Here is a 25,533-nt window from a genome sequence, read left to right as displayed (position 1 = left end):
ACAAATATTTCATAGTTTTTGGGAAGTTTGAGCCACTAACTATAGAGGTATAAAGGGATTGTGTGGTACAAAGATGATACTCAAAAGAGAAATGTCCTTCAACATTATTGTCATTTGTCAACTCCTCTAATGATAGTGTCAACGAGTAAATGCCCATAAAAATCTTGTATTATTGGCCCTTTTGTCTTCTTCGCCATCTACATGGCAGACAACTCTAATTCTCTCTGCCCTGATTTTGCATCTTATTTTCGATAATGAGCTTTGATCCTAGCTACATATTTTGCAAGATATGGTTATCAAGATATGGTTATCAAGATATTAGAGATGGGACTATACAAAAACTGGCAAAACGACAAGCTCATAAAGTTCAATAACAAGTTGACCTCCAATAACACATGATCCTTTCAAACTTGAGAAAAATAAAATTAACAACATTCTTTGGTAATATATTTTTATTTTCTTCACACATGTTACTTCATAGACTATTTTTCTATTTTCCTTTTTTATGATTAAATTTCAAAAATTTCTATTGATCCTAGTTATGTATCTTTGGCTTTCAAATATACAAATCACTACTCATTTCATTCGGAAATTATTCTTACACCAAAAAAGAGGGGGGATTGTTCAATGTACCAAGTTTGTGGTACATAATAATTACGAAAAGATCGTGGCATGGACTAGCTACATATGTTTTTCTCTAGTAATTATTATTGTAAGCTTGACTAGTAGTGTAGTCGTGTTCAATGTTGACATGGTGGAAACACCCCCCTAAAGTGTGAATCATGTTCATTTTGGCATTTGACCGCTATAGACCACTCATAGCATAACACGAATACTCCATATCAAAATTTATAACCCAATTACATTACCTGCTTCCTAGCGGGGCGATACAGATTTTTGTCACATCTTCGGTAAAAGTGCATTATGATAACTTGATAACCGGTCAAACGACTGTGCTTCACTCAGCCTCACAGAACAATTTGGGGAAAAAGAAAGTTAATTTGTGTCTTGCTGATCATAATTATTGGTTTATTTATGTTCTGTTAGGAACAATGCAGCATAGGACACAAAACAGTCAGATTCAGTTAATAATTAGTGAGTTAGCACAAATCAGTCAGTTAATTTATTAGCTAAGTTATTATATTTGTTAGAGTCACATATTAATCATGATCTTCATTTACATGTGTATAAGCATAATTTAACTCAGTATAATAAGTGAAGGGGTTAAATATTTTTTTCGTCTTTAACATCTTTGATCAAAATTAAAATCGTTTTTAATTTTTTTTTTATTAATATCATCTCCAACATTATAAAACGTTATAAAATTATTATTTTTTTAATTTTTAGACCAAAATATCCTTCATTATTATCTTTTCCTTTCACTCTCCTCACTTCACTATCACCTCACCCCATCACCTCCACTACATCCACTAGACCTACATTGCCACCACTAGACCTACATTGTCACAGCTCTATTTCTCGATCACCACAATACTTGTAACACTCTCATCACAACAATACTCATTCATTGTAGTAAAATTGGAAGCAAGACAAAGGGAAGAAAAATTGAAAAGAGAGAAAGGAAGGCACGACGAGGAGGGAAAAAAATAAACTAATCATCTTCTTCACACACCAGCGTTTAATCCATGCTGTACTGTAGATCCTGTCTACTGCTATTCTGAAGCACCACCTTACCCATCCGCTTGTTCCTCAGCCACATTCATTGCTCGTGTAATGACATTCATTACAATGATTCCAAGAGAGATAAAGTACATTCACTGAAATTAAGACAGATTTCAGATGAAAAGTTCAATTCACAAATGTCAAAAATATATATTTGTAGATCTGCAACTAAAAGAGAAAGCTAAGCTAATATGCATATTGTATAATTACTTTAATCAGTTATTCACATATTTAGCCCAAAAGGACTTTTCTACTGGCTTTACAAATTCACTCCTCTTCCCCACTAAACACGTCTTTAGTAAATATTGGAGTTTTGCAGAAGTAAAAAAGTATTAATTGAATGAAGAAAGTAGGTATCCCAATAAAAACTTGCTAAGAGAATGATGCAACAGCTACTTCATGTATGGTGTTAACATGTTGCTGCTGGGTCACCGCAGCCGCTGGGTTGGCGCTGTTGCCGTTGGTTCATCGGAGAGAGAGAGAAAGAGAGAGAAGCGATGCGAACAGAGAGAGGGATTGCGGCTGCCGGGCGTCACTGCCACTGGGTCACCGCTGTGCCCTTTCTCGTTGACGCCTTCTTCTTCCTCTTCCTCTCTTCTTTTCCCTCTTCATTCCACCTCTCCCTCTATTTTTTTCTTCGTTTCTAGCGCGCTCTCTCTCTCTCTCTATATATGTTTGTGTATTTTGGTTGTTGATGGTGGAGAGTGAATGAGGTTAAGGGTATTTTGGTCCAAAAATTAGAGAAAGGATTTTGTAACATTTTGTAACGTTGAGGATGATATTAATAAGAAAAAAAAGGTTGAAGACGATTTTGATTTTGACTTAAGACGTTAAAGACGAAAAAAGTACTTAACCCATAAGTGAAATACATCACATTTTTCCTAATCTTCTATGACTTAACTATCTCTTCTCCGGTTTCTTTCCTCTCTCTTAATCACACTTCACCATATTTTTTGTACCTTTCATGATATTAGAGCTAAGATTCTGATCCATGGATGCTGTAAATTTGAATTCAGTCGCTACAAACTCAAACTCCTCAATTGTGCATGCAAACTCCAGAGTAGCAATTAACACCATCTCGTTCAAATTAGACGAGAAAAACTTTGTACCATAGAAGCACCAAGTCCTAGCGTTTGTAAAGTCAAACAGTCTCAAAGATCACCTCAATGCAAAGAAACTTCTAGTGCGGTATGAATCTAATGAACGCAGACTTGCTGAAATTGAAACAAAAGAGTTTCTACAGTGGGAGCAAGATGATCAATTCTTCGTGTTGTGGTTTTTCGCTTCAATAAATCCAGATTTCACTAGTTTAATAGTGGATCGTGAATTTACGTGTCAGATCTAGTATAATTAGATGATTGTTTTGCTAAAAGAATGTAGTCAAAGGTCAAGCAATTGAAGATGCAGGTGAAAACTGTAAAGTTGCAAAGCTCAATTTCTGAATTTTTGACAACAATAAAAAAGATATCCAACGCTCTCTCAGCGTTAGAAGTACCACTTTCCAACGAAGAATGCAATAACACAAGGCCTCACAGAAATATAGTGCATTCATTACCATGATCTCATCAAGAGCTGAAACTATCACTGAAAGTAAAGTGGAAGCACAACATGTGAGTCAAGAAGAATTAGTTGAGCGGTTCAAGAAAGTAGAATTAGGAGCTATCCAGGTGAATTTGTCACAAAAGTTTGAGTCTAATACAGATCCAACAATGGTTTGTCATAGACAACAACAAAGCTATCAGCAACAACAAGGCTATCAGACAAGAGGTCAGAATTTCAGAGGCAGATTTAGAGAAAGAGGCTTCAGAGGTGGTAGATCAAACTTCTATGGAGCTTGCATCCAGTGTCAACTATGCGGAAGGCTTGGTCACACAGTCTAGGAATGCTACCACAGATTCAACTAGAATTTCTCCAATCCAAATTCACAAGGCACAACCTCACACTCACCAGTACCTCCCTCCACTTCCTTCCATCAACCACAATCACAACAGAAACAACAAGCTAGAGTTATCTTTGCTGCTGCTCCACCTTCAACTCCTCTGACGGATTGAGCTAAGTACTTGGATACCGATGCGTCTCACCACCTCACATTTGACAACAACAACCTCGTCACAGGCTGAGAGTATGAAGGCACAAATCAGGTATTCACAGGTAATGGGCAAGGAATGAACATAAGAGATATTGGTAAATCTGCTTTATTTTCTGAGTCTCACCCCTCTTCCTATTTCAAATTGCTAAACCTGTTCTTTGTACCTTCAATAACCAAGTACCTTATTAGTGTAGCCAAGTTTGCCCATAACAATCATGTATTCTTTGAATTTCATCCCTTTGACTGCTTTATGAAATCTCAGGTGACCAAGAAAACACTACTCCAAGGCTCTTTTAGGGGCAGACTCTATCAATTTGATAACATTGGTATCATTGCAAAGGCTGCATCAATAAACTGTGTGCAACAACCTAGTCCTGATAAAGTGCCTACTCAAAATTCACAAAGTTTAAGAGCTTCGAATTGCATTGTAAGCACTTCTAATGTCGCTGGTTTAAAGAATAGTGTAGTTGTAGAACACAGTGAGTCTGATGTTGCAAACCAAGCAGATACTAGTAGCTCAAGTGAAATAAATAAGGTTGTAGAAGTTCTTGTTTCTGATGTTGAGCATAAAAATTATAGTAGCTCTAGTGGCAATAATAGAGATATTGAAGTTAGTGTAGTTGATACGAGCAACAGAAGGTTGGGACATCCAGCAGCCAAGGTTGTAAAGAGAGTTATGGAATTGTGTAATGTTGATACTAGCAAATTTAATAAACAATCAAGTTGGTGATTAAATCATTATGTAATACTTGTTGTCAAAGGAAGCATCATAAACTTCCATTTTCTAATCCAAGCACAATTTATAAGAACTCTCTGGAGCTTGTGTATTCGGATGTGTGGGGACCAGTTCCTATCATTAGTAGCTCAGGCTTTAGGTACTATATTTCATTCATTGATGCAGCAACCAAGTTCACAAGTGTTTACTTACTCCAAAACAAGGCACAGGTTTTATCAAGCATTTACTCAATACAAGCAAATGATGGAATATCGAACTGAAAATAAGCTCAAAACCCTCCAAACCGATAATGCTAAAGAATTTCTCGCCCAAAACTTCATGCAGTTTCTTCTTCAAAACGAAATGGCTCACAAAATAAGCTATCCTTACACATACTAGCAGAATGGTACAACAGAACGCAAACACAAACATGTTACAGAAACTGGGCTTGCACTTCTAGCTCAAGTAGCCATGCCACTTAAATTTAGGGATGAGGCCTTCTTGACCGCAGCTTATTTCATCAACCTATTACCTTCCCAATTCACCTCTCAAAAGTCCCCATTTGAGTTACTTCACCATAAAGAACCTTATTAAAAGTTCCTTAGAACATTTTGGGTGTGCTTATTTTCCCCAACTAAGACACTACCAACCTCACAAGTTCATCTTCAAGTCTGAAAAGTGCCTTTTCCTTTGATATTCGGATCATAACAAGGGATATAAGTGTTTGGATAAAAGTGGAAAGTTGTACATCTTTAAGAATGTGTTGTTTGAAGAAATTGAGTTCCCTTACCAATCCATGTTCTTCAAAATCAGTGATCCGAAACCTCCACACAGCTCCGTCCCTTGTCTTCCAAAACCTTACAACTATCATCAAAGCTCCAATCATGACAATTCCACCTCCACTACCACGCTGCTCTAGAGATCTAGCACCACTCACCTCACCTCTTCCAATCACAATAGTCCAAGACCTTGCACTTATCACCCAAACATTAGCCTGTACTCCATTAACCATAGAGTCATCCACACCCTTAGAGACCTTCCTGAATAAATCACAAACCCAAGAAAATTCTGCAGATCCTGCCAATATTGATTATGTCAATAATTGTTCATTACTTGCTAATATCGATTTATCTCTCATTACTTCTGTGTTTCCTTCACATATTGCAAGATTAGCTGAGAACTCTGAGGCTGCTGTACAAGATGCAACAAGAAATATGCACCCTATGACATCCCAGAACAAGGTAGTTATCTTCAAACCAAGAGTGTTTGCCTCACTTCTACAAGAACGGGTTCCTTATCTCACACAACAGGAGCCCACGACAGTGGCTCAAGCACTCACCTCACCACACTGGAAGGATGCTATGGATAAGGAATTTGCAGCACTCCTCAAGAAGAAGACATGGAAGCTAGTCCCAGCTACAGTCGCGCATGAGGCAATAGGGTGCAAATGGGTCTTTTGGGTGAAGCGACAACCAGATGGGAAGGTTCAAAAAATACAAAGCGAAACTTGTTGTGAAGGGATTTCATCCGTGAGAAGGGCTAGACTATGATCAAGTCTTTAGTCCAGTTGCCAATCCCGCCACTGTTCAGACAATGCTCTCTGTGGCTATGACCTTCGGCTGGAAAGTGCTCCAATTTGACTTCATTAACGCCTTTCTTAATAGCGATTTGTTTGAAACAGTAGATATGGTTCAACCTGATGGCTACACGCTTGGCACTGGGCTTGGTTGCAAGCTGGAAAAGGCTTTATACAGCCTCAAACAGGGCCATCGTGCTTGGTTCCTCAAACTCAGTGGAACTTTAAATAAGTTTGGCTTCTCTAGCACTATCTCTTATCCGTGCTTGTTTGTGCGTCACTACTTCAGTTCTACAATTTATCTTCTGGGCTATGTTGATGAATATTGGTCACTGGCACTAATGCTACTGAAATCGACGAGCTAATTCATCAGCTTGATGCTGTGTTCACTTTGAAAAATCTTGGCAGAATGAGTTTTTTCTTAGGTATTGAAGCTATAAAACATACAAATCAATCCCTGACACTAAGAGAGACCAAGTACAACAAAGATCGCCTGAAGAGCGAAAAGCTCTCTCGTGCCAAGCCAGCTTCGACCCCAATGATGAGTAACTTAAAGCTCACAGCAGTTGACTAGCTGAGGATACTCTGTTTGACAATTTTTCACTATACCAATCAATCGTAGGCAAACTCTAGTATGTCACAATAACGTGGCCAGACATCACCTATGCAGTGAATAAAGTCTCCCAATATATGCATTCACCTTCTGAGCAGCATTTGAAAGCCGTCAAAAGGATAATGCGCTACCTAGCTGGTACTTCAGAAATGGGTCTTCAAATGCACAAAAATTCTGAATTCAGAATTATTGCCTTCAGTGATTCAGATTGGGCTGTCGATTTGGATGATCAGAAGTTGACCACGGGATACTTTGTCTTACTCAGAACCAATCTTATATTTTCGTCGAGCCACAAGCAAGCAAAAATTTCTCGATCAAGTTCAAAAGCCGAGTTTCGGGCCTTAGATGATGCTATGACTGGCATCATCTGGTTGCAAAAGTTGTTATATGAAATGCACCTCCCATCAGGTCCTGCTCCAACCTTGTACTATAATAACCAAAGCACAGTGTTAATGACAAAAAATCCTATCCTCCATCACAGGTCCAAACACTTCGAAATTGACTTTCATTTTGTGAGGCATAGAGTGGTACAACAATTGGCTCATGTTGTGCACATTCCTTTCCAGGATCAAATTGCGGATGTTCTAACCAAACCAATTTGAGAAGGAGTGTTAGAAACAATGCAACAAAGGACACAAAGTAGTTAGATCCAGTTAGCAATTAATAAGTTGGCACAAATCGATTAGTTAATCTGTTAACTGAACTGTTATACCTGTTAGAATTACACACTACTCATGATCCACATTCACATATGTATAAGTATAATTCATATTAGTGTAATAAGTAAAATACATCTCGTTTTTCCTAATCTTTTATGACTTGACACTCTCTTCTCTGATTTCTTCCCTCTCTCTTAATCACACTTCACTAAATTTCCAGTACCTTTCATGTTACTTCTATAATCCACTAAAATAGAACAAATTAAATAAGATATATATATATATATATATATAGCCAGGGGACTCCTACCTAAAGCGAGTCGATTCTCTGACACTGGCCACTAGGTCATCGTCAAAAAGACTTTCTAGTTTATCCTCTACTTCGACCAGCCTCACTGGCTATATATATATGCCATAGTAGCAAAAACTATCAAGTTTACCTAAAGTATTCTCCAAAATAGTCATTTAAATTAATATGCTGACATAAGTACATTAATTAAAATGCGAACAAAATTATTAAATTCTGACTCTCAATTACAAAAAAGAAAATGAATATTTAAAAATTATATTCAAGTATTGCAAAAAGTTCTACGATTACAAAATCTTAATCTATGCCTTCCAATATAGAACATAATAATGCATAGGAAACGTTTCACGTGAGGTAAAGTGAAAATGGTATTTCAATGCTCCAGGTGTGACTAGGTGTCAACATTAATTTGTCATGAGATTAGAATGATCATTATATTCCCATTTATAATATCGTAAAGACTGTAATGGACAGCTTCAATATGAGAGAGAAGTGGATAGTAACTTATTGAAAGGTGGAGAAAAAAAAGAGTTCGGCTTTAATGGTGAGATATATGTATTATTACAAAAAATAAATTATAATTAAAATAATATTTATGGTATGATTTAAATTGATTTATAAAATAAAAAATGATATAATTTATTATTATTTAAATCAAATTAAATAAATTTACAAGTAAAATAAATATAATATAAATTTAATTAAAAAATTAATTATAAATTGACACGGTTGTAATGTACGAGATCTAGTTTAAGTCATTAATAACTACTTCTCTTATTCCATTTTAAAGTATTTTCTATTTTTCAATGTTGTAAAATTACATGGTCCTAAATAGTTAATCACTCTTGCAATCTTATAAATCTTTTATTTTTTTACATTCTCAGTATGATAAATGACCATACAACAAACGAAATTTAAAATATATATAATTTAAAAATATATATAATTTAAAATATATAATTTAAATTTAAAAATTAAAATTTAGGAGAATACATAAAAAATTTAAAAATTTAAAAACGTTAGATAAAAAATTAATACTCCTTTCAAAAGAATTCATCAAAATTTAAAAAATTAATATTTAAAAGAATATATAAAAAATTTAAAAATTTTGAAGTATAAGGTTTGTATATATAAAAATTTAAAAATTTTGACCAAAATTTTTTATGTAATCTTATGAATACTAATTTTTAAAATTAAATTGAAAATGTTAGAAAAAATAAAAGGTTTGTAGATTTGTGGGAGAGATTAATTGTTTATTTAATTTTGTTAAAAAAGTTAACTATTTAAATATAAAAATACGTTAGCCATTTGTGAGTAGAAAAGTAGTTATTATTGACTTCTCTCGAAAAACTACTTGGAGTTATATTTTCGAGAAACTATTGTACCAATTTATTTTTAAATTTTATTTTATTTAATTTAAATTATATTATATCTAAATTTTACTTATAAATTGATCTAATTTGATCTAAATAGTAATAAATTATATCTTTTTTTATACAGATTTTTTTTATCAAATTAGATTAAATTTAATTTTACTTGTAAATTTATCTAATTTTATCTAAATATTAATAAATTGTATCGTTTTTTATTTTATAAATTGATCTAAATCATACCATATATATTATTTTAATCGTAATTTTTTTTGTAATTATACATATATCTCGTTATGTACTTTTAAATTTTTATATATCTCGTTTACACTATAAACAAAATATAAATAATTTTAATTCGTTTACAGTGTCAACAAAATATATAAAAAAATGAAAAATAATAAATATACTATAATTATTTATATTCATAAATAAAATATTTAAATTATTTATTTATAAAAAAAATCCAACAAATTTCAATAGACTTAATTTAAAGGCCAGAAAGTAAGGGAACTAAAACATCTTTTTGACTCTTCTATTGCCTTAATGTCTTCTAAGCCAGCTAGAGGGAATGCACCCTTTCTTTAGGCAACATTGGCATTAACAACATCTCCACAATTTTCAAACTCAACATCTTTTAATCTGATCACAGACTCATTGTGCACCCAATTACCTCTAAATTCGCAGTAGTACTCTATTCTTTAATCTAAGCCTTTGAACTATTTTATATTAAATCTCAATGATATCAGCTAATGGTATATTGGTATGCCAATAAAGGACACTGACTCACCTAAAACACTTCCTAATATATATACCTAATGCATCAATCTTTCCATGATAATAATACTTAACTAATCATCACTTTTGTATCATAATCCAAGGAAAAAAAAAAGATCATATGCATTATTTTTGTATTTTTTTTTACACATTTTTCTACTTTTAGTATTAAAAGTAATTAATAAAAAAATTCAAAAAATAAAAAGTTTATCTTTTATATCATTAAAAAATATATATACAAAAAGTTGTGCAAACATCAATTTTAAAAAACTAAACCAAACTTTTTTGGTTTACACTACACTAACACACTCACTCGCCACTGCGGGTTCTTATTCCACCACCTAGATTTTTCTGTTTTTGGTCAGGGGTCCACTATCTGGGTTAAAAACCCGGAGCAGGTTTGATGCGAGACCATCAGACCAAATATATACAATTGGGCAGCAACTAATAGTCAACATTTCCACGTCTGTGACCCAAAATCAAAGACTATAAGTCTATGACTAACAAGATGTATCGAATGTGCAGAGTGGTTTATCGTTGTTGTTACGTTGACCACTTCTACTTGCGTTTTACAGAAGAATACGCAAATGATTACATTCACTTGCAGCTAATGCCATAGAGTAGAGCTGTAGAGACAACTTAATTCTGCTGAATATCTACACTTACCATCTTTCTTTATCAAGAAGCTTGAACCTCCAACCAACCAACCACTACTAAGTCTCCCGAAAACAGCCTGACCAACAAGACATTTACACAAGAATAGTAGAAATCATAACATTCATCATAGGCATAACATGGCTTTTTCACTAGTGATTTTGAACACACTTTCAATGTTTAATTTGCATTTTAATGATGTAACATGGTTTTAAGAAAAAAGGCATTAAATAAGGACCCTTCTCCATTCACAAACGAGGTTGCATCAAAATATACGCACTAGTCCGGAGAATAATTGTCCCATTAATCATTAACAATCAAGCTACAACCCACATGAAAATGCAAAATTTATACCAAATAAACTACTTTAACTGCCACAGGTATACAAAAATGCTTCAGCCACCAGATCAATTAGCCGGTAACTACACAACTACGTCAATTTAGTCCTCACTTTTCTTCTTTTTCCCTTTCTTTTTGCTTGGCATTTCAGCTGGTTCTTCTTGCTCTTCATGCTTTTTCCTCTTTTTCTTCTTTTCACCCGCATCCTTGTCTCCATTCTGCAACTCAGCATCCTCAGTAGAATCCTTCTTCTTTTTCTTCTTTTCCTTCTTCACTGGTTCCTCGTCAGCATCCCCATCAGCTTGCAAAGTTTCTTTATCCTCTTCATTTTTCTCCTTCTCCTTTTTCTTCTTTTCTTTCTTTTCTTTCTTTTCTTTCTTTTTATCAGTAGTCGGCTGTTGGGTATCTTCATCCATAGCAGAAGCCAATTGCCCAATAACTGAATCTGCTGAAGGATTGTATGTCTACAAAGAAGATAACAATCAACACAGATAACAAATAAGATTGAAAATGCTATAACTATCAAAAGAAGTAAATAACTAACCTTTGCCGGGGTTATTAATCCACCAGCTCCTTTCTTTCTATCCTTGTCATATGCCTCAATCTTGGGCTTCCCCTTAGCAGAACCACCAAAACGACCTAATTCTTTGCCTTCAAGGTTTCTCAACCGTGCTTCAAGCTGTTCAAAAACTTGTGTAAGGGAATTCTGTAAGAGAGGCAAACTAACAAACCAAGTATAAAAACTACCTTCGCTCTGTTCTCCAATCCCATAGTGTTATCTTGACCATCTCCAAGAGCATCACACCTAATGGCCAATGCTGACTTTGCAGCAAGTGACCGAGAGATCTTGCCCTTGAACTTTGGAGCGGCCTGACCAATCAAGGATGCATGATAAATAAGACCATACTTGGGAGTTGCATGCTTAGTCTTTAATGCCCTAAAGAGAGCCTTCTCAGCACCAAGAATCTGGACAGTACTACCAGGCTGCTTTGCAAGATTTAGTAAGCTACCTCCATGAGCAATGAGACGAGCACCAACGAGCTCACCAACCAGAGCCGTCAAATTGGGAGCAATGGTGTTCATCCTACTTTTCAGATAATCAAAGAGTTGAGCTCTGTACTCTGAAAGAGACAAAACCTGATCACAGAGTTCTCTGATATTTGCCAGATCAAGCTCACCAATTTCAGTTCCCATAGATATCACAGACGCTTCCTTCAATTCTGCCTCAACTTCCTCTGGCAAAATCTGAAACAATTTTCAGGACAAAGAAAATTAATGAATTTAATACTACAAACTTATATCCTTACCTCAATCAGGAATATAAATTCAGAAAATGTTTCTTATCAAGATATCCCATTATTCATGCTAGTTAACATCAGCAAATATAGTTACTTAAAAGATATGAATAACTTTTTACATTGTACTGAATTAGAGAAAACAAGTAATACAATTTTTTGTTCACCAAAAGAAACTACTGAAAAACTATCAAATGAAAATTCTACCTCAGAGAAATCAAGACTTGCAGCATTAACACGATCACCCATCAACTTGACTGCCCTTGCATATTGGATGTTATCCTGAATAATTTTTGTAAGCTCTGGAAAATGCCAACCATACCATTCTCGAACCCTCATGGCATATGTATTCAACTCTTTATCAAGATCATCAAGTAAGCCAATGGCCTGGACAATCATGGTATCCACCTTAAAACACAGACATCATAACGTCAGTAAGCAGCATTTATCACAAGAAGAAAGTGTGAAAATATCAAGAAAGCATAGTAAAACACACTTCAATCAGTAAAATTTCCATTACAAAACTAAGTAAATAAGAATTTAATAGTTCAAAAGATAAAAGTTCTCAGTAATTGAGAGACAATAGATAGCAGCAAATTGAAATCCCCTACCCAATAAAATTGAGGCAGAGCCAAAAAAGATCATGAAAAGATGGATAATCACTTCTAACATCATTTCTAGGGTTTTATCAATTAGAAATGAAACTTGCCAATAATTCTTGATGAATTGAAGTTGAACAGTGGCATATGGACATTAGCAGAAGAAAATCCGTTGGCGATATATCCATGTAGTAAATAAAGAATTATCAGAGTGCAATAAATAGAACAATGATGATGATGATAAAGATAAACTCTATGTAAACAAACCTTCTCAGCACTAAACTTAAGTTTATATCTTGATAAGCTATGAGATAAACCCAAGCTCATAGGTGCCATATCTTGTACAGCTAGACCAGATATGAGTTCAGTTAACTGATTTCTAACTCCTCTCATCAACTCCATAACAGCATTGTTGTGAACACAATCAATTTGCTGCAAGGTTGAAAACATATAGCAAATTTAGCCACGAGAATGGTAAATTGTAAAAATGAAACTATATGCAGGGGTTTAGGTAACACACCAATTTCTCCTTAATTGCATTCCCAAGCTTCGAATCAGCAACAGCTAATGTATCTTTGCCACAATGAGCACGCAGGAACTTGCGCAGACCCTTGCTGGCTTTACCATCAATCAACAGAGTAGCAGCCTCCAAAGCTTCCGAAGTATTCTCAAACTTGGAAAAAGCTTTCAACTTGACCACCTAATTGTTCACCAACCAAGTTTCAATGATTTCTTCAAGGAATAGCATACACATTCATACTCATTACGGTTTATCCATGTTATCATATAGATTCCACAACCAAAAGACATAAATACAAACAGTAACAGTATAAACCTGTCTAGCAGACTCTGCAGTGGAAAAGTCTTTCCATAAGTCCTGTATAAAACAAAATTACATAAGAGAAACAAATTTATCAGATCAAGCACAATAAACAATACATAACATGTAAATAGATATGCACTTCACAAAACTGCAGTACATTATACAGTTACAAAAATCAGAAAAACGGGGTCGTTGGTGGTGATAGTGATATGGAAAAATAGCAATACCTCAACTTTAGAGAGCTTCCCTTCATCAAGAACCTTGAATAGGGCAAAGCCCGCAGGAGTTTCGAATAGCACGAGCATTTCTCTTCGCCTGAAAAAACAAAGGCACAGAAAAAGTCCATTAGAAACCAGAAGACGAGAGAAAGGAATAACAAGAACCGTGAAGGAGTGTGATGAAAGGAGTAATAGTTGAGAAGAGAGAAGAAAATAACCTAAGTCAAGAGCTTGGTTTCAAATTAGGGTTTTGGAACATAAACCCTAGTAGTGCTGAAAGAGAAGGAAGAAAACAAACGCGGAGATGAAAGCAGCAGCAATATATACAACACTCCATGATGAAGTCATTGCTCCCCCTAAACCCTTTTTTTGGTTTCACTATCTTTTTTTCCTACCTTTTTTGGGCCTGAGATTTAAAACTACTTATATTGGGAATTTTAGTTGGTCCAGGCCCAACATTGTCATTTTAATCTTATTTAGTTTTTTCCCGTGGGAAAATGAGAAGACACTGGAAGTTTAATTCAAAAAAAGAAAGATGGACAAGAAAATTATGGTATGTTTTGACAAAAAAATGTTATTTATACGTTAAAATTAGTCACTAAAATCAGTTACTAATATATTTGTATATTTATATTTTAATATATATTTATATTAGTGACTAATTTTTATAATTAATTTTGGTGTACACATAGTATAGTCAATGTTTTGAATAAGCATTAATTTTAGTTTAAGAAATTGTATCTACGTTATTTTGATCATTTTGATTTTTTTTTGTCTTTTTCGCATTTGTTCTAACACTAGAAGGTTGAAAAGAGATACTAAGATAAAGGGTGATACTACCGTGGGGAGAGAAATTAGGTGAAGAGTGAACATTATTTATTTTAAAATATAATTATAAAAAAAAAATAAAATAGAGAAAAATATTAAAAAAATAAAGCATCATGTATAATGCACACTTTCTTTCAAAATTTAATTACACTCTTCACCCTTCATCTAATTTTTTGTCCTTCACCAAAGAAATTTTCTAAAACAAATTGGTAAGTTGTGGTATGTGGTTGCCCCTAATTCTAAATTGCGATTTTTATGCATTATTATGCCCAACCTTTTAGAGCATGCATATAGATTTGGGGCCTTGGGGGCTATTTTAACGATTTTTTTCCGTGTTTCTTTTTGAAATAGCTTTGAGTAACCAAATTGGAATGGACTATACATTTATATTATAACAATTTATTTGAATAGATTAATGCTATCTGTACATTATTTGTTCACCAAGTAGCTAGTGATCTTGCCAATGAGTAATAGTTTAAATGGCATAATCTCCTCATACTTATTTAAGAGGTTGCGGATTCGAGTCTTTATATCTTTGGTTAAAAAAAAAAAGTAGCTAGTGATCTTACAAAGCATTTCATATTATTTTATTTTATTTTATTCTTAAAAAACCATTGATTCAATTGGTTTAGTAATTTTTGGTTTAACTATTTTTCATTGGAGAAAAAAAAATACTATATGTCATGTTTTTAATTTTGTTTATAATACATCATTATACAAATTTTTATTCTACTCCACTATAGCACCCACCAAAGCCAATAGTTATTTTCCGTAACCCAGAGAAAATATCCAACTTTCAAGTTGAGGAGGTAAAAAAACAATAGTTAAACTCTAAAGTGGTCTCTGAGATTCACGGTTTGCACCAATTTAATCTCTGACTTACCAATTGCACCATTTATGTCTCCGACTTTGTAAAAATTGCACCAAGGTCGTCCCTAGCCATATCTCCGAGCAAATTAATGAACGCCGGCAATGACCTGGCACTGAGAAGCCACGCCCGCCCAACCTTCTTTCTTTCTTCTCTTCTTCTCTGAAACCCAGTCCAGCTCGCAGACCTCCACACCAACCTTCCGTCCGTCCGTCCGTCCCTACCGCCGGCGACCACTGTCGCTAATCCTCCATCCTCCCTTCTTCCTTTTCTTTCTTCCCTATTTCTCCATTTCTTTCTTCCTGTACGCAACACCCCTGTTCGTGGCGCTACCTCTGTCTGCACCTTCCAGTTCCGGTGAAAACCACCAGCGGCGGCGAAACTCTGTGCCGCTACGACACTACCTCCTCTCCTTACGCTATCTTCTTTTTTCACTCCTCAACGCAGGTTCCATTCCATTCTCTGTGTCTGTTTTTTTTCTAGTTTTTTTTTTTTATTTCAGTGCCTTTTGATTCTGCTTTTACTGATCTTGTTAGACTTAGGATAGTTGATTATTTGTGTTTCTGGACTGAATGTGTATTGGCTGGTTGAAATTTTTGGGTTGATTGATGCTTACATTAAACTGAAATTGCTGTTTATGAATCCTGCATACAATCTGTTCGATAAATTGCATGAAAATTAAATCTTATGTCTGATCATCATAGGCTTCAAATTTTGTTTTCATTAGGCATTGTAACTCATATTGTGTTGTTTTCTATGAGTTTTTATGATGATTGAGATTGAATTTTGGTTATGCACTTGGTGAATGTTCTTGCTTAACACCAATTTGAACTGAAATTTTAGAATTCATTCTTTGTTTGGTGTTATATGTTAAGTGCATACAGAGTTAGCAAGTGAATTGATGATATTGCGTATCCATGTAGTTGTTGAACATAAATGATCATATACACAATCACACGAAGGTGATGATGCCATGCTAGAAATTGGGATTAAAACTAGGTATAGGGATCACATTGGGTCAAACAGTTTCAATTGCCACCTGAGCTTGCCGTTATCTACGCCAGCGTGGCTTCTCAGTGTCAGGTCACTGCCAGCGTTCATTAATTTGTCCGGAAATGTGGCTAAGAACGACTTTGGTGCAATTTTTACAAAGTCGGGGACATAAATGATGCAATTGGTAAGTCAGGGACTAAATTGGTGCAAACATGAATCTCAGATACCACTTTGGGGTTTAACTCAAAAGAACAATAAAGAGAAGTTAATGTATTTGAAAATTATTGTGACTCAGAAAGAAGAATGCAAAATTATATGAATATACAAAAACATGTGAAATATGGAATATTATACTTTATTATTATTTAAGTAAAAAAATAAAAATAAAATAAAACAAAAAATTACATATATTTGCATTCATCAACTAGTCTAACTTATATTAGCTTGTTTCATAAAAACAAAAAACAAACGGATCGGAAGAAATACATTTTACTTTAGAGAAATTTGGGGAGAAAAAAAAAACAATATATAAATAAGTTAACCAAGAGAGGAGGCAATGTGGTTGATCTTCCACTTGCTGATGAAAAGAAATTAGAAATCTCTTGTATGTTCAACCTAACAAGCGTTTCCGAATCTGCAATAATAATAATAACAAGATTAAGAAAATGAAGCCATGATTAACAATAAATAACACTACTTTATGAGATTAGATAAGATATTAATGAATGAATGCATGCCTCGGGCAATTTGTGGCGAAAAATAACATCCAAGCGTGCATCAAGGGTGTTCTCCAGCACTATCTTCCCATCCTCCGAAGCCATTACTACTCCTCCATTGCTTCAATTATTATTCATTTCAAACAATTAATTAATTAATTAATTAATTAATTAATTAATTACCACAAAAGCAATAGGAACAATATATATATAGAGAGAGAGAGAGGGAAAGAAATAATTACCAAAAAGGTTCAAGAGAATCGGCGCCGTTGCCGTTTTTAGGTGGTGGTGGGAGATAAACACGCTCATCAATGGTGATCTTAGGTGGTTGCTGGAGTCGCATTTTATCCATGTAATCTTTCTTGCATTCCTCAATCAATGACTCAATTAACTTCTTATCACTCTCTCTGCATCTTATTATCACCGATGGTTCCCTCATCCTCACTAAACCCTACAACACATTCCATTTCAATGTATAGTATACGTATATACGTATATCCGTATACATATACGGTTATATGTATATATAAAAATACCTGTAGAATCAAGTCCCTGAGGAGTTTCCTGTAAACTTTCTTATCATTAGCGAGACGTGAGAGAGCCTTTCTAGAAGCTTCCTTCATTGCATTCACAGTGTCATCTTGTGCTTGAAGCACTTTTATACGCGATGCATTCAACTGCATCGAGTATTCACTGCACCCACACGTATACATGCATTCTCATTCAATTCAAGTTAATTACACACATTTCGTCATTCATCATATAATTAATTAAGTACACACCACTCACATCTTTCTACGAACATCGATTTGTTTGCTTTTCCGCTCGTATTCCTGTTTGATCTTTTTCTTCTCAGCCTCAAGTAATTGTAGTTTCTCAATATTGAATTCCTAAAACATATCAAATATTATAATAGAAATGATTTAAATTATCAGAAGTTTTTTCTTCATCAACTTCGTATAAAAGTAATTGTAGGTAAGTCTCTGTCTAGAACAAATTGTACCTCCTCGGCTGTAACCGAAATTTCGTTAGCTTTTTCCTCGGCTTCTTGGCGGATGAACTTAATCATCTGCTGGATCTGCTTTGATACATCCGCATCCTTCATCTTTCTTTTCTTTCCTCACAAACCTGAAACTTTTTTTATGTTAATACAAAATATATGTATTGATTAAATTGATAAACTCTCAAATTTGAAAAGAAAGAAAAAGAGTGTTAGCATTGCCTGCTACAATCAATTATCTATTCCAACTATTTCCAAATATGTAGATAAATGTAACTATGTTTTAGCTTGAGATAATGATTATATAAATGAAAAAAGGAATTGAATAAATGAGAGGAAAAGGAACAAAAAAAAAGCTAATGATTAGGGTTAGTTAGTTGATATATCCAGTGGCTTAGTCAAATGCGATATATGTATGCTATTTTGGGGTTATTGAACAAGCAAAACAAGGACTATAGAGATTGTTAAAGAGACAAGTAAATATTATTTTTTACTCAAGATCCATCTTTTTCGTAAAGAGATAGCAGCGGGTGAATGGGCGATATCATACAGTCTCTGGAAAAATGGGGACCTAATTTATTTATTTATTTGGTAATAATTTATTTATTTATTTATTTATTTGGACTTGATAACTATACATTTGTCAAACCTTCGCTTTTTTTTTTTTTTTTTTTTGGGTCATGGTGAAACCTTCAGTTGACTAGTACAAACTTTACATGGAAAAAAAATTAGTTTTTGGTATACACGTAATTATTTTTTGCTATATATATGCATTGGACACCACGTTCCCAAATGAGGTGCTCAGAAGGCTATAAGCCGATAACCATAAAAATATGTGCTAGGCTATACATCTGTTTGGAGACAAAACCGGAAAACAATAAATGTAGGCTCAGTATAGCCCAGCCCGTTGGAGGGCTTGAGGCCTAATACTACTTTGACCCAAAATAGAAGAATTACCTTGGGGTTCTTATCGCCCAAACCTGGGCTCTTATTCGTCCAAAAACGGTACGGTAAAATTGGGGTTCTTAAAATAAAGAGTATGCAGCTGTTCGGGGAAGGAGAATGCATCCCGTTCCGGGTCGGATCATAGGGTTGGAGATCTGATATATGTGGTCTGGGCTTGTCTGTTAGCCTGGACCCTGACCAAAAAAAAAAAAAGAGTTTGCAGCTGAGGCTTGGCACATATGGACGATTTGTATGCCTCTCATCAAATTGCACCCAAGATCGATTTCCAACAATAAAAAATAAGAGTAATACCCCAAGAAATTTACGATCGGATAGATTTATCCCCAATAAAATTTAACTAAGATTTTGACCCTGTCGTTTTTAGTTATATACCAGATACGTCCCCATGACAATTTGACTCGGTTAGGACTAGCGGTGACGTCCTACGTGGAGGTTAACAGGTTGACGTGTCATGTTAACTATGACGTGTCACCTCCAGAATAATTTGGTCCCCATCCAAACTAGACAAAACGACGTCGTATTGGATCATGGGGAGAACGACGTTGTTTTGTGGAGGATAGATTCGTTCCCACCATGGAAGGCAGAGTTGCGAAACGGTACCGTTTTAAATGGGGACCTATCTGCCTGATGATTGTGTTTCTATAGAGATCTATTTGCCTGATATGCTAATGTTGGGGACCTATCTGACCTATCATTGGTGACATTACCCTCAAATATATTCATTGCCCTTTTTGGTTTCATTGAAAATACAGACAAATGTATCTAGACCTGGTAGCTTGCAAAATTCTAATCCTCCCTCTCATGACACTCAAATTGAAGATTCTCCTTCATATGTCACAAAAAAATATCTCAAGCAATTCCAATGTATGCTAATTTTGAATTACTTAATGCGTATGTTGAAATCTGTATAAAACATCCTCATAATACTTTTGTTAATTCCACACTCAGCAACCTTTAGACGTCCAAATAAAGCAAACAGTAATCAGACCCAAGACTCAGGGGAGTGTTAGTGCTGAGACCATGGCAGTTACAACCAGTGACACAACATCTAGATTGTTAAAATTTATTCTAACACCGGGATTGAAGCAGTCTACGAAGAAATGATACTTTTAAGGATTCCAACACCATATTTTATTATGTTGGAAGAAATAGACCTTTTGTTGTTTGGGTTGGTTTGTTTGGTTTAGTTTATATTAAAAGAAATAAATCTTTTTTTTGTGTGATTTGGTTCATGTTACTACTGAACTTAGCTACTTGTGTGGTTACCATATTTTGATTATCAGTTATATAACCATTTTGATAAATGGATGAAACAAACAAAAAATAATGTGTTTATTTTATACTATTTCACCACAATTGATTTCATGCATATCTATCTAAATATAATGTGACATTTCAATCCAATAATTTGATAATCAACACAGATTAAAACTTGCCTAAACAGCCACCACATACATATAAAACACAACTACAACTACCATTGTGTCAAATATTATACTCCTAAACAAATAGGTCCCCAAACATTAGCTTATCAGGCAAATAGATCCCTATAGAAGCACAATCATCAGGCAGATAGGTCCCCATTTAAAACGGCGCCGTTTCACAACTCTGCCTTCTATGGTGGGGACGAATCTGTCATCCACGAAACGACGTCGTTCGCCTCATGATCCAATACAACGTTGTTTTGTCCAGGTTTGATAGGGATCAAATTGTCCTAAAAGTGACACGTCACAGTTAACCTAACACGTCAGCTTGTTAACCTCTACGTAGAACGTCACCGTTAGTCTTGACCGGGTCAAACTGCCATGAAGGCATATCTGGTGTATAATTAAAAACGTCAGAGTCAAAATTTTAGTTAAATTTTGTTGGAGACAAATATGTCCAATTGTGAATTCTTTGGGAACCTATTTGGAGTATTACTCAAAAAATAAATAAATAAAGAATATATACGGTCCTTAAAGAATTTCGCATCGAATGTTTTTGTCTCTCAACAAATTTTATTACGTCGAGGTCTCCAAACTTTACAAAAATAAGACATATAAAATTTTTTAGGGACAAAAATGTCTAATTCAAAATTTTTTAAAAATCTATTCGAATATATACTCTAAAATAAATCAATGATAGCAATTGGAGCTTCCGTTGAGTATATAGTGTGCATAAATCTGTAATGATTAAGATTGGAGATTGTTTAATAATGGATCTAAACAAAAAAAAAAAAAAAATCAATGGTGCAGTTGGACTAAGGGTTCCCACAGATAAAAGATCTACAAGCCTCTCATCAAGCTGCATCCGGGTTCCAATCCAAAGAGTGAAAAATTAGACCCAAAAAAAGTTTAAAAAGATACTATGCATTTCTTTTGCTTTCGACGTAAATGTAACTGTTCGTATACTTTTTTTTTTTTTTTTAATTTTGAATTTTTAGGATAAATTATTTATGTAATCCTTGAACGTGTGAGCAAACAATCACTTGATTTTCCGTAACCTGGATGTCTAAATTTGGCAATTTAATTTTTCATCCAATATTTTGTATAAATTAATTGGTCAACGCTGTATATCACTATATCCAACATTTCTTTTCTGTGTTGGACAACAGTAAATATTCAAGGTGTTAGTCCAATTCATGTTCCATCACCTCATATATTATCCATTTGTGACTTTAATTTTGTAAACCAAGAACAACGGTTCATAAAAGAGATCATGATGGAGAACATGACACACACACATGTGGCCATACATTGCTGGTCATTTTTGTAAGTTGGATATATACCTGAATTTTATATATATTCTATACATTTTATTTTCTTTCCAATTAAGGTAAAAATATACATACTAGTTAAGATTTAATTAGGTTCGGAAATGACATTATCTATGTGGAGGGATCCAATTCCTTACTTTAAAGGACTACATTTTCCATGGTGATTATTAGAGATGCCACTTGACTACATGGCAATTGGCTCATCTTTCTTTTTTCTAATCAAGTGAATGAACTAACTTATACTTCGAGAGGATATATATATATATATCACCTTTTACCTTAAACTACTAGGAATTGAGCTCCATTATCATTATTATTATTCACACTAGTAATCAGCTACTAATCTAAAAATTTTAATATGTAAATACCAAATTTTAGATGAATTTTTTAATTATTTTTTGTTATATTTTTTATTACATAAAAGTAATTTATATATGATATGTATTTTTTACAAAAAAATATACAAAAATATACAATATAATTACTAAAACATAATAATGTAAGTCATTATTAATATTCTATATAATAATATAGTGTTAAATATGTCAATGTTTTAATATTATTAAAAACAAATATTTTTTAAAAAAATAAATAAATATATATATATAGATTAATTTAAAAATTACAAAAATCTAAATTTATGATATTAAATTAATTAAATAAATTTTATTAGTAAATAAAATAATTAAAATATAAACTCATCACATAATAAAAAATAATAAATATAAAACTATTAAATCATATAATATTTTTATTTACTTAAATACATATCTCATACATAGATATAATTTTTAAAAATTTTGGGGACGAGTTCCATTTGTATCAGTTTTTACTAGTAAATAATAATAATAATAAGGAATAAGTATTGTTTTGATCCTAACATTAAGGGTTAGAATTGAAACCGTTCCCAATATAAATTTTTATTTAGAATCATCCTTAACGTTTTTTTTCGTATTAAATTCGACCTTTTAACTTTTTATGGACAAAAATACCCTCTACCACCACCAGCACTTTTACCTCCACCAGCACCAGCACCAGCACCTCCACCACCAAGAATAACAACATCAATAAAATCAACACAAATTCAACAAATCAACAAATTAACACAAATTCAACAACCAAATCAACACAACAACAATAAAATCAGAAAACAACAAATCAAAATCAAAATTAAAAGTAAAAGCAGAAGCAGTCACAGAAGCAGAAGAAGCAGAAACAGAAACTCAACCAGAAGCTCAAGCAGAAACAGAAAGCAGAGGCCAAAACAAAGAACAGAAGAAGAAGCAAGAAGAAGAAGCAGATGCAGAAGCCGAAGCAGAACCATCGGCGCTTCCCCAACGGCAGCTCGTGGGCGAATCGGTGGCGACAGCTAAGCGGCACGGTCTCCCGATGACGACGACGGCGGCGAGCCCTAGCAGCGTCGGCGCATCTCCTTTCCCTCTTCTCTTCTCCCCCGTCGCAGCCTCTCTCATTTCTTCTTTCTTTTGGCGACGGCGACGGTAGTTACAAGCTTCACCGACGTCGTCCCCCCTGGCCTTCCCCCTTCCCCCTTCCTTTCCCCTTTTCCCTTTCCCTCCCCTTCTCCCTTCGTGTACCCTTTTCCTTTCTCCCCCCAATCCGTTCTTTTTTTTTTTAATTTTATAATTTTTTTTATTAAAGTAGGGATATTTTAGAAATAAAATTAAAAATTTTATTAAAAAGGACGATTTTAATACGAAAAAAAACGTTAAGGATGATTCTAAATAAAAAATTACATTGGAGACGGTTTTGATTCTGACCCTCAACGTTAAAGACCAAAACAATACTTTTTCATAATAATAATTGTTAGAATATAATTAGGATCAATTAGCATTATTTAGCATATCTGAATATTTATTATAGAATATTACGCTTTTATTATTTCGATTCTCTTAACACCTATAAATACCCTTCTATATTGTATTATTCCAAAAAACTTGAATAAACAACTTGAATACACTCAATAATACACAAATTCTTTTTCGAGTTTAATCTCTTATTTCTAATAATAACAAGAATAAGGACAAAGGACTACTCTTATCCCTTCTATTTACTTTAATTATTTATACCAAGCAAGCTCAGGGAAAATTTCCACATTAAATTCCGGTACATCTGCATTATATAGCATATAACAATGTCTAACTTTATAGAAGACCAATGATATGAAAACGAGAAATATCACTTGTAAAGTTAAAAGTAGCTAGGGGTCTTCATTTATCTATACACCGTAAGCCCGTCATAGTTATTAATTAATGATGGAGAAACTAAAATGAATAATTGAAATGTGAGTAGTGCCACAATCTCATCTATCACATAGATTCCGTTAAATAATAACTATTGTAACGTAGAATTATATTTACGATAAGAAAAATTATTTTTAGTCACAATTTATTTATTTTTAGCAACAATAATTTTTTTTTAAATATTTATCAACAATTAGATATTAGTTATTTTATATTTTATTATAAAAAATTTTAATGACAATTATAATAATTACTGATAAAAACTTTTTTAATATATCACAATGTAACTTATAATAACGTTTTGTTATATCATATAATAATGATAAATAATTTATCATAAAAAGTAAATTAATTAAAAAAAATAGTGATCATAAAGCTATTATCTCTAAAAGTTTGCCACTTATATATATATATATATATATATATATATATATATATATATATACGACATTTGTTTAATTATTGGCCTACCTAAAACTTAGAACAATAAATACATCGACATAAACGTAACTATCTCACACCTCGAATTAATCTCTACATACAAGTAATTTTGCTCTAAAAGTCTTACAAGTCCTTTAATTGATGTTACGTTCAAATACGCTTGTTATGCACGTATGTTTTACGCGCCTCTAACAGATTTTTAACTCAATCAACGAGCGAATATATAACTTCCTTCTTTGAAAGGATTTCGTTTCCTTTTTCGAATTTCTTGCATTCTCTCTTCGATCTCTTTTGTGAGTTTCTCTCTGCCTTCTCCTTCGTCGTTTACGTGCGTTTCTCTCTGCTTTCTCCTTCTTCATTTACGTGTTTTTCTCTTTCTTCGTTATTCTCAATTTCTATTATTTTTTGACATCAAGCTCTGAAATCGTTTTTGAAGATAATGAATGATTCAACTTCAGATTGTCGGCTGAACTAGAGCGAAGTAGATTTTGAAACTGAATCCAATGAAGTTCCTGAGGTGTGATTTAGTTTTAGTTAGTAATTGAATCTGAATTTGAATCCAGTTAGTAGTTTTTTATTGTGTAGCTGAATAATGCGTGAACCTTGCCTGTGATATTTGCAATTTATTCTTCTTTGTTTGAATTGAATCTAATGTACTACTTTTCGTTAGAATTAAAATAATTTTGTCTATTTTATATCAGATATTCAGGTGTAGATTATGAATATTTGGGTGTATTTCAGGAAAGTTTGGGTGTATTACAGTTTATGACTTTTCATCTGACGAAAGGTGAATTGTCTTATTATTTTAGTTGAATTGTTTTACGTTCTGTTTAGTTATAATTCATGAATGTGGTTTTTCTTATTTTTGATGATAGTTTTATAGTTGTATTTGCATTTTATAGTTTATACTTGTTTTAATATGGTGTATTTTGAGTGTATTTTGCAGACCTTCTATGGTGTTGATGACTAGTTTGTCCCCAAGGTTGGA

At 33.6% G+C, this 25,533-nt stretch overlaps 2 protein-coding genes across 2 annotated transcripts; both read right to left on the bottom strand.

The window, feature by feature from the left end:
- Positions 1–10,669: 10,669 nt before the first annotated feature.
- On the bottom strand, positions 10,670–14,075 carry LOC112736914 (probable nucleolar protein 5-2). Its single transcript, XM_025786590.3, has 9 exons — positions 13,936–14,075; positions 13,727–13,814; positions 13,512–13,553; positions 13,197–13,376; positions 12,944–13,108; positions 12,285–12,485; positions 11,530–12,027; positions 11,327–11,461; positions 10,670–11,246 (listed from the first exon to the last, which is right to left on the bottom strand). Exons 2-9 carry the CDS (start codon positions 13,802–13,804, stop codon positions 10,884–10,886), a joined length of 1,662 nt encoding a protein of 553 aa, XP_025642375.1. The 5' UTR covers positions 13,805–13,814; positions 13,936–14,075; the 3' UTR covers positions 10,670–10,883.
- A 2,941-nt stretch (positions 14,076–17,016) lies between these two features.
- LOC112735731 (V-type proton ATPase subunit E2) lies at positions 17,017–18,351 on the bottom strand. The gene is made up of 6 exons (XM_072210516.1): positions 18,126–18,351; positions 17,912–18,012; positions 17,659–17,815; positions 17,365–17,573; positions 17,144–17,243; positions 17,017–17,040 (listed from the first exon to the last, which is right to left on the bottom strand). Exons 1-6 carry the CDS (start codon positions 18,225–18,227, stop codon positions 17,017–17,019), a joined length of 693 nt encoding a protein of 230 aa, XP_072066617.1. The 5' UTR covers positions 18,228–18,351.
- Between the last annotated feature and the right edge of the window lie 7,182 nt (positions 18,352–25,533).

The sequence above is a fragment of the Arachis hypogaea genome, chromosome 13, assembly GCF_003086295.3.
Source record: "Arachis hypogaea cultivar Tifrunner chromosome 13, arahy.Tifrunner.gnm2.J5K5, whole genome shotgun sequence".
NCBI lineage: Eukaryota > Viridiplantae > Streptophyta > Magnoliopsida > Fabales > Fabaceae > Arachis > Arachis hypogaea.
Note: the sequence above shows the minus strand (reverse complement) of the source record. Positions and strands in the feature narration are given on the sequence as shown.

Coding starts and splice junctions, on each gene's coding strand:
- LOC112736914 (XM_025786590.3), bottom strand. CDS start 13,804: ATGCTCGTGCTATTCGAAACTCCTGCGGGCTTTGCCCTATTCAAGGTT. Junction 12,486..12,943: donor TTAAGTTTAGTGCTGAGAAG/GTTTGTTTACAT, acceptor CTGTGTTTTAAG/GTGGATACCATGATTGTCCA. Junction 11,462..11,529: donor GATTGGAGAACAGAGCGAAG/GTAGTTTTTATA, acceptor GTTTTTGAACAG/CTTGAAGCACGGTTGAGAAA.
- LOC112735731 (XM_072210516.1), bottom strand. CDS start 18,227: ATGAAGGATGCGGATGTATCAAAGCAGATCCAGCAGATGATTAAGTTC. Junction 17,816..17,911: donor ATCGATGTTCGTAGAAAGAT/GTGAGTGGTGTG, acceptor GTGTGGGTGCAG/TGAATACTCGATGCAGTTGA. Junction 17,574..17,658: donor TCAGGGACTTGATTCTACAG/GTATTTTTATAT, acceptor AATGTGTTGTAG/GGTTTAGTGAGGATGAGGGA.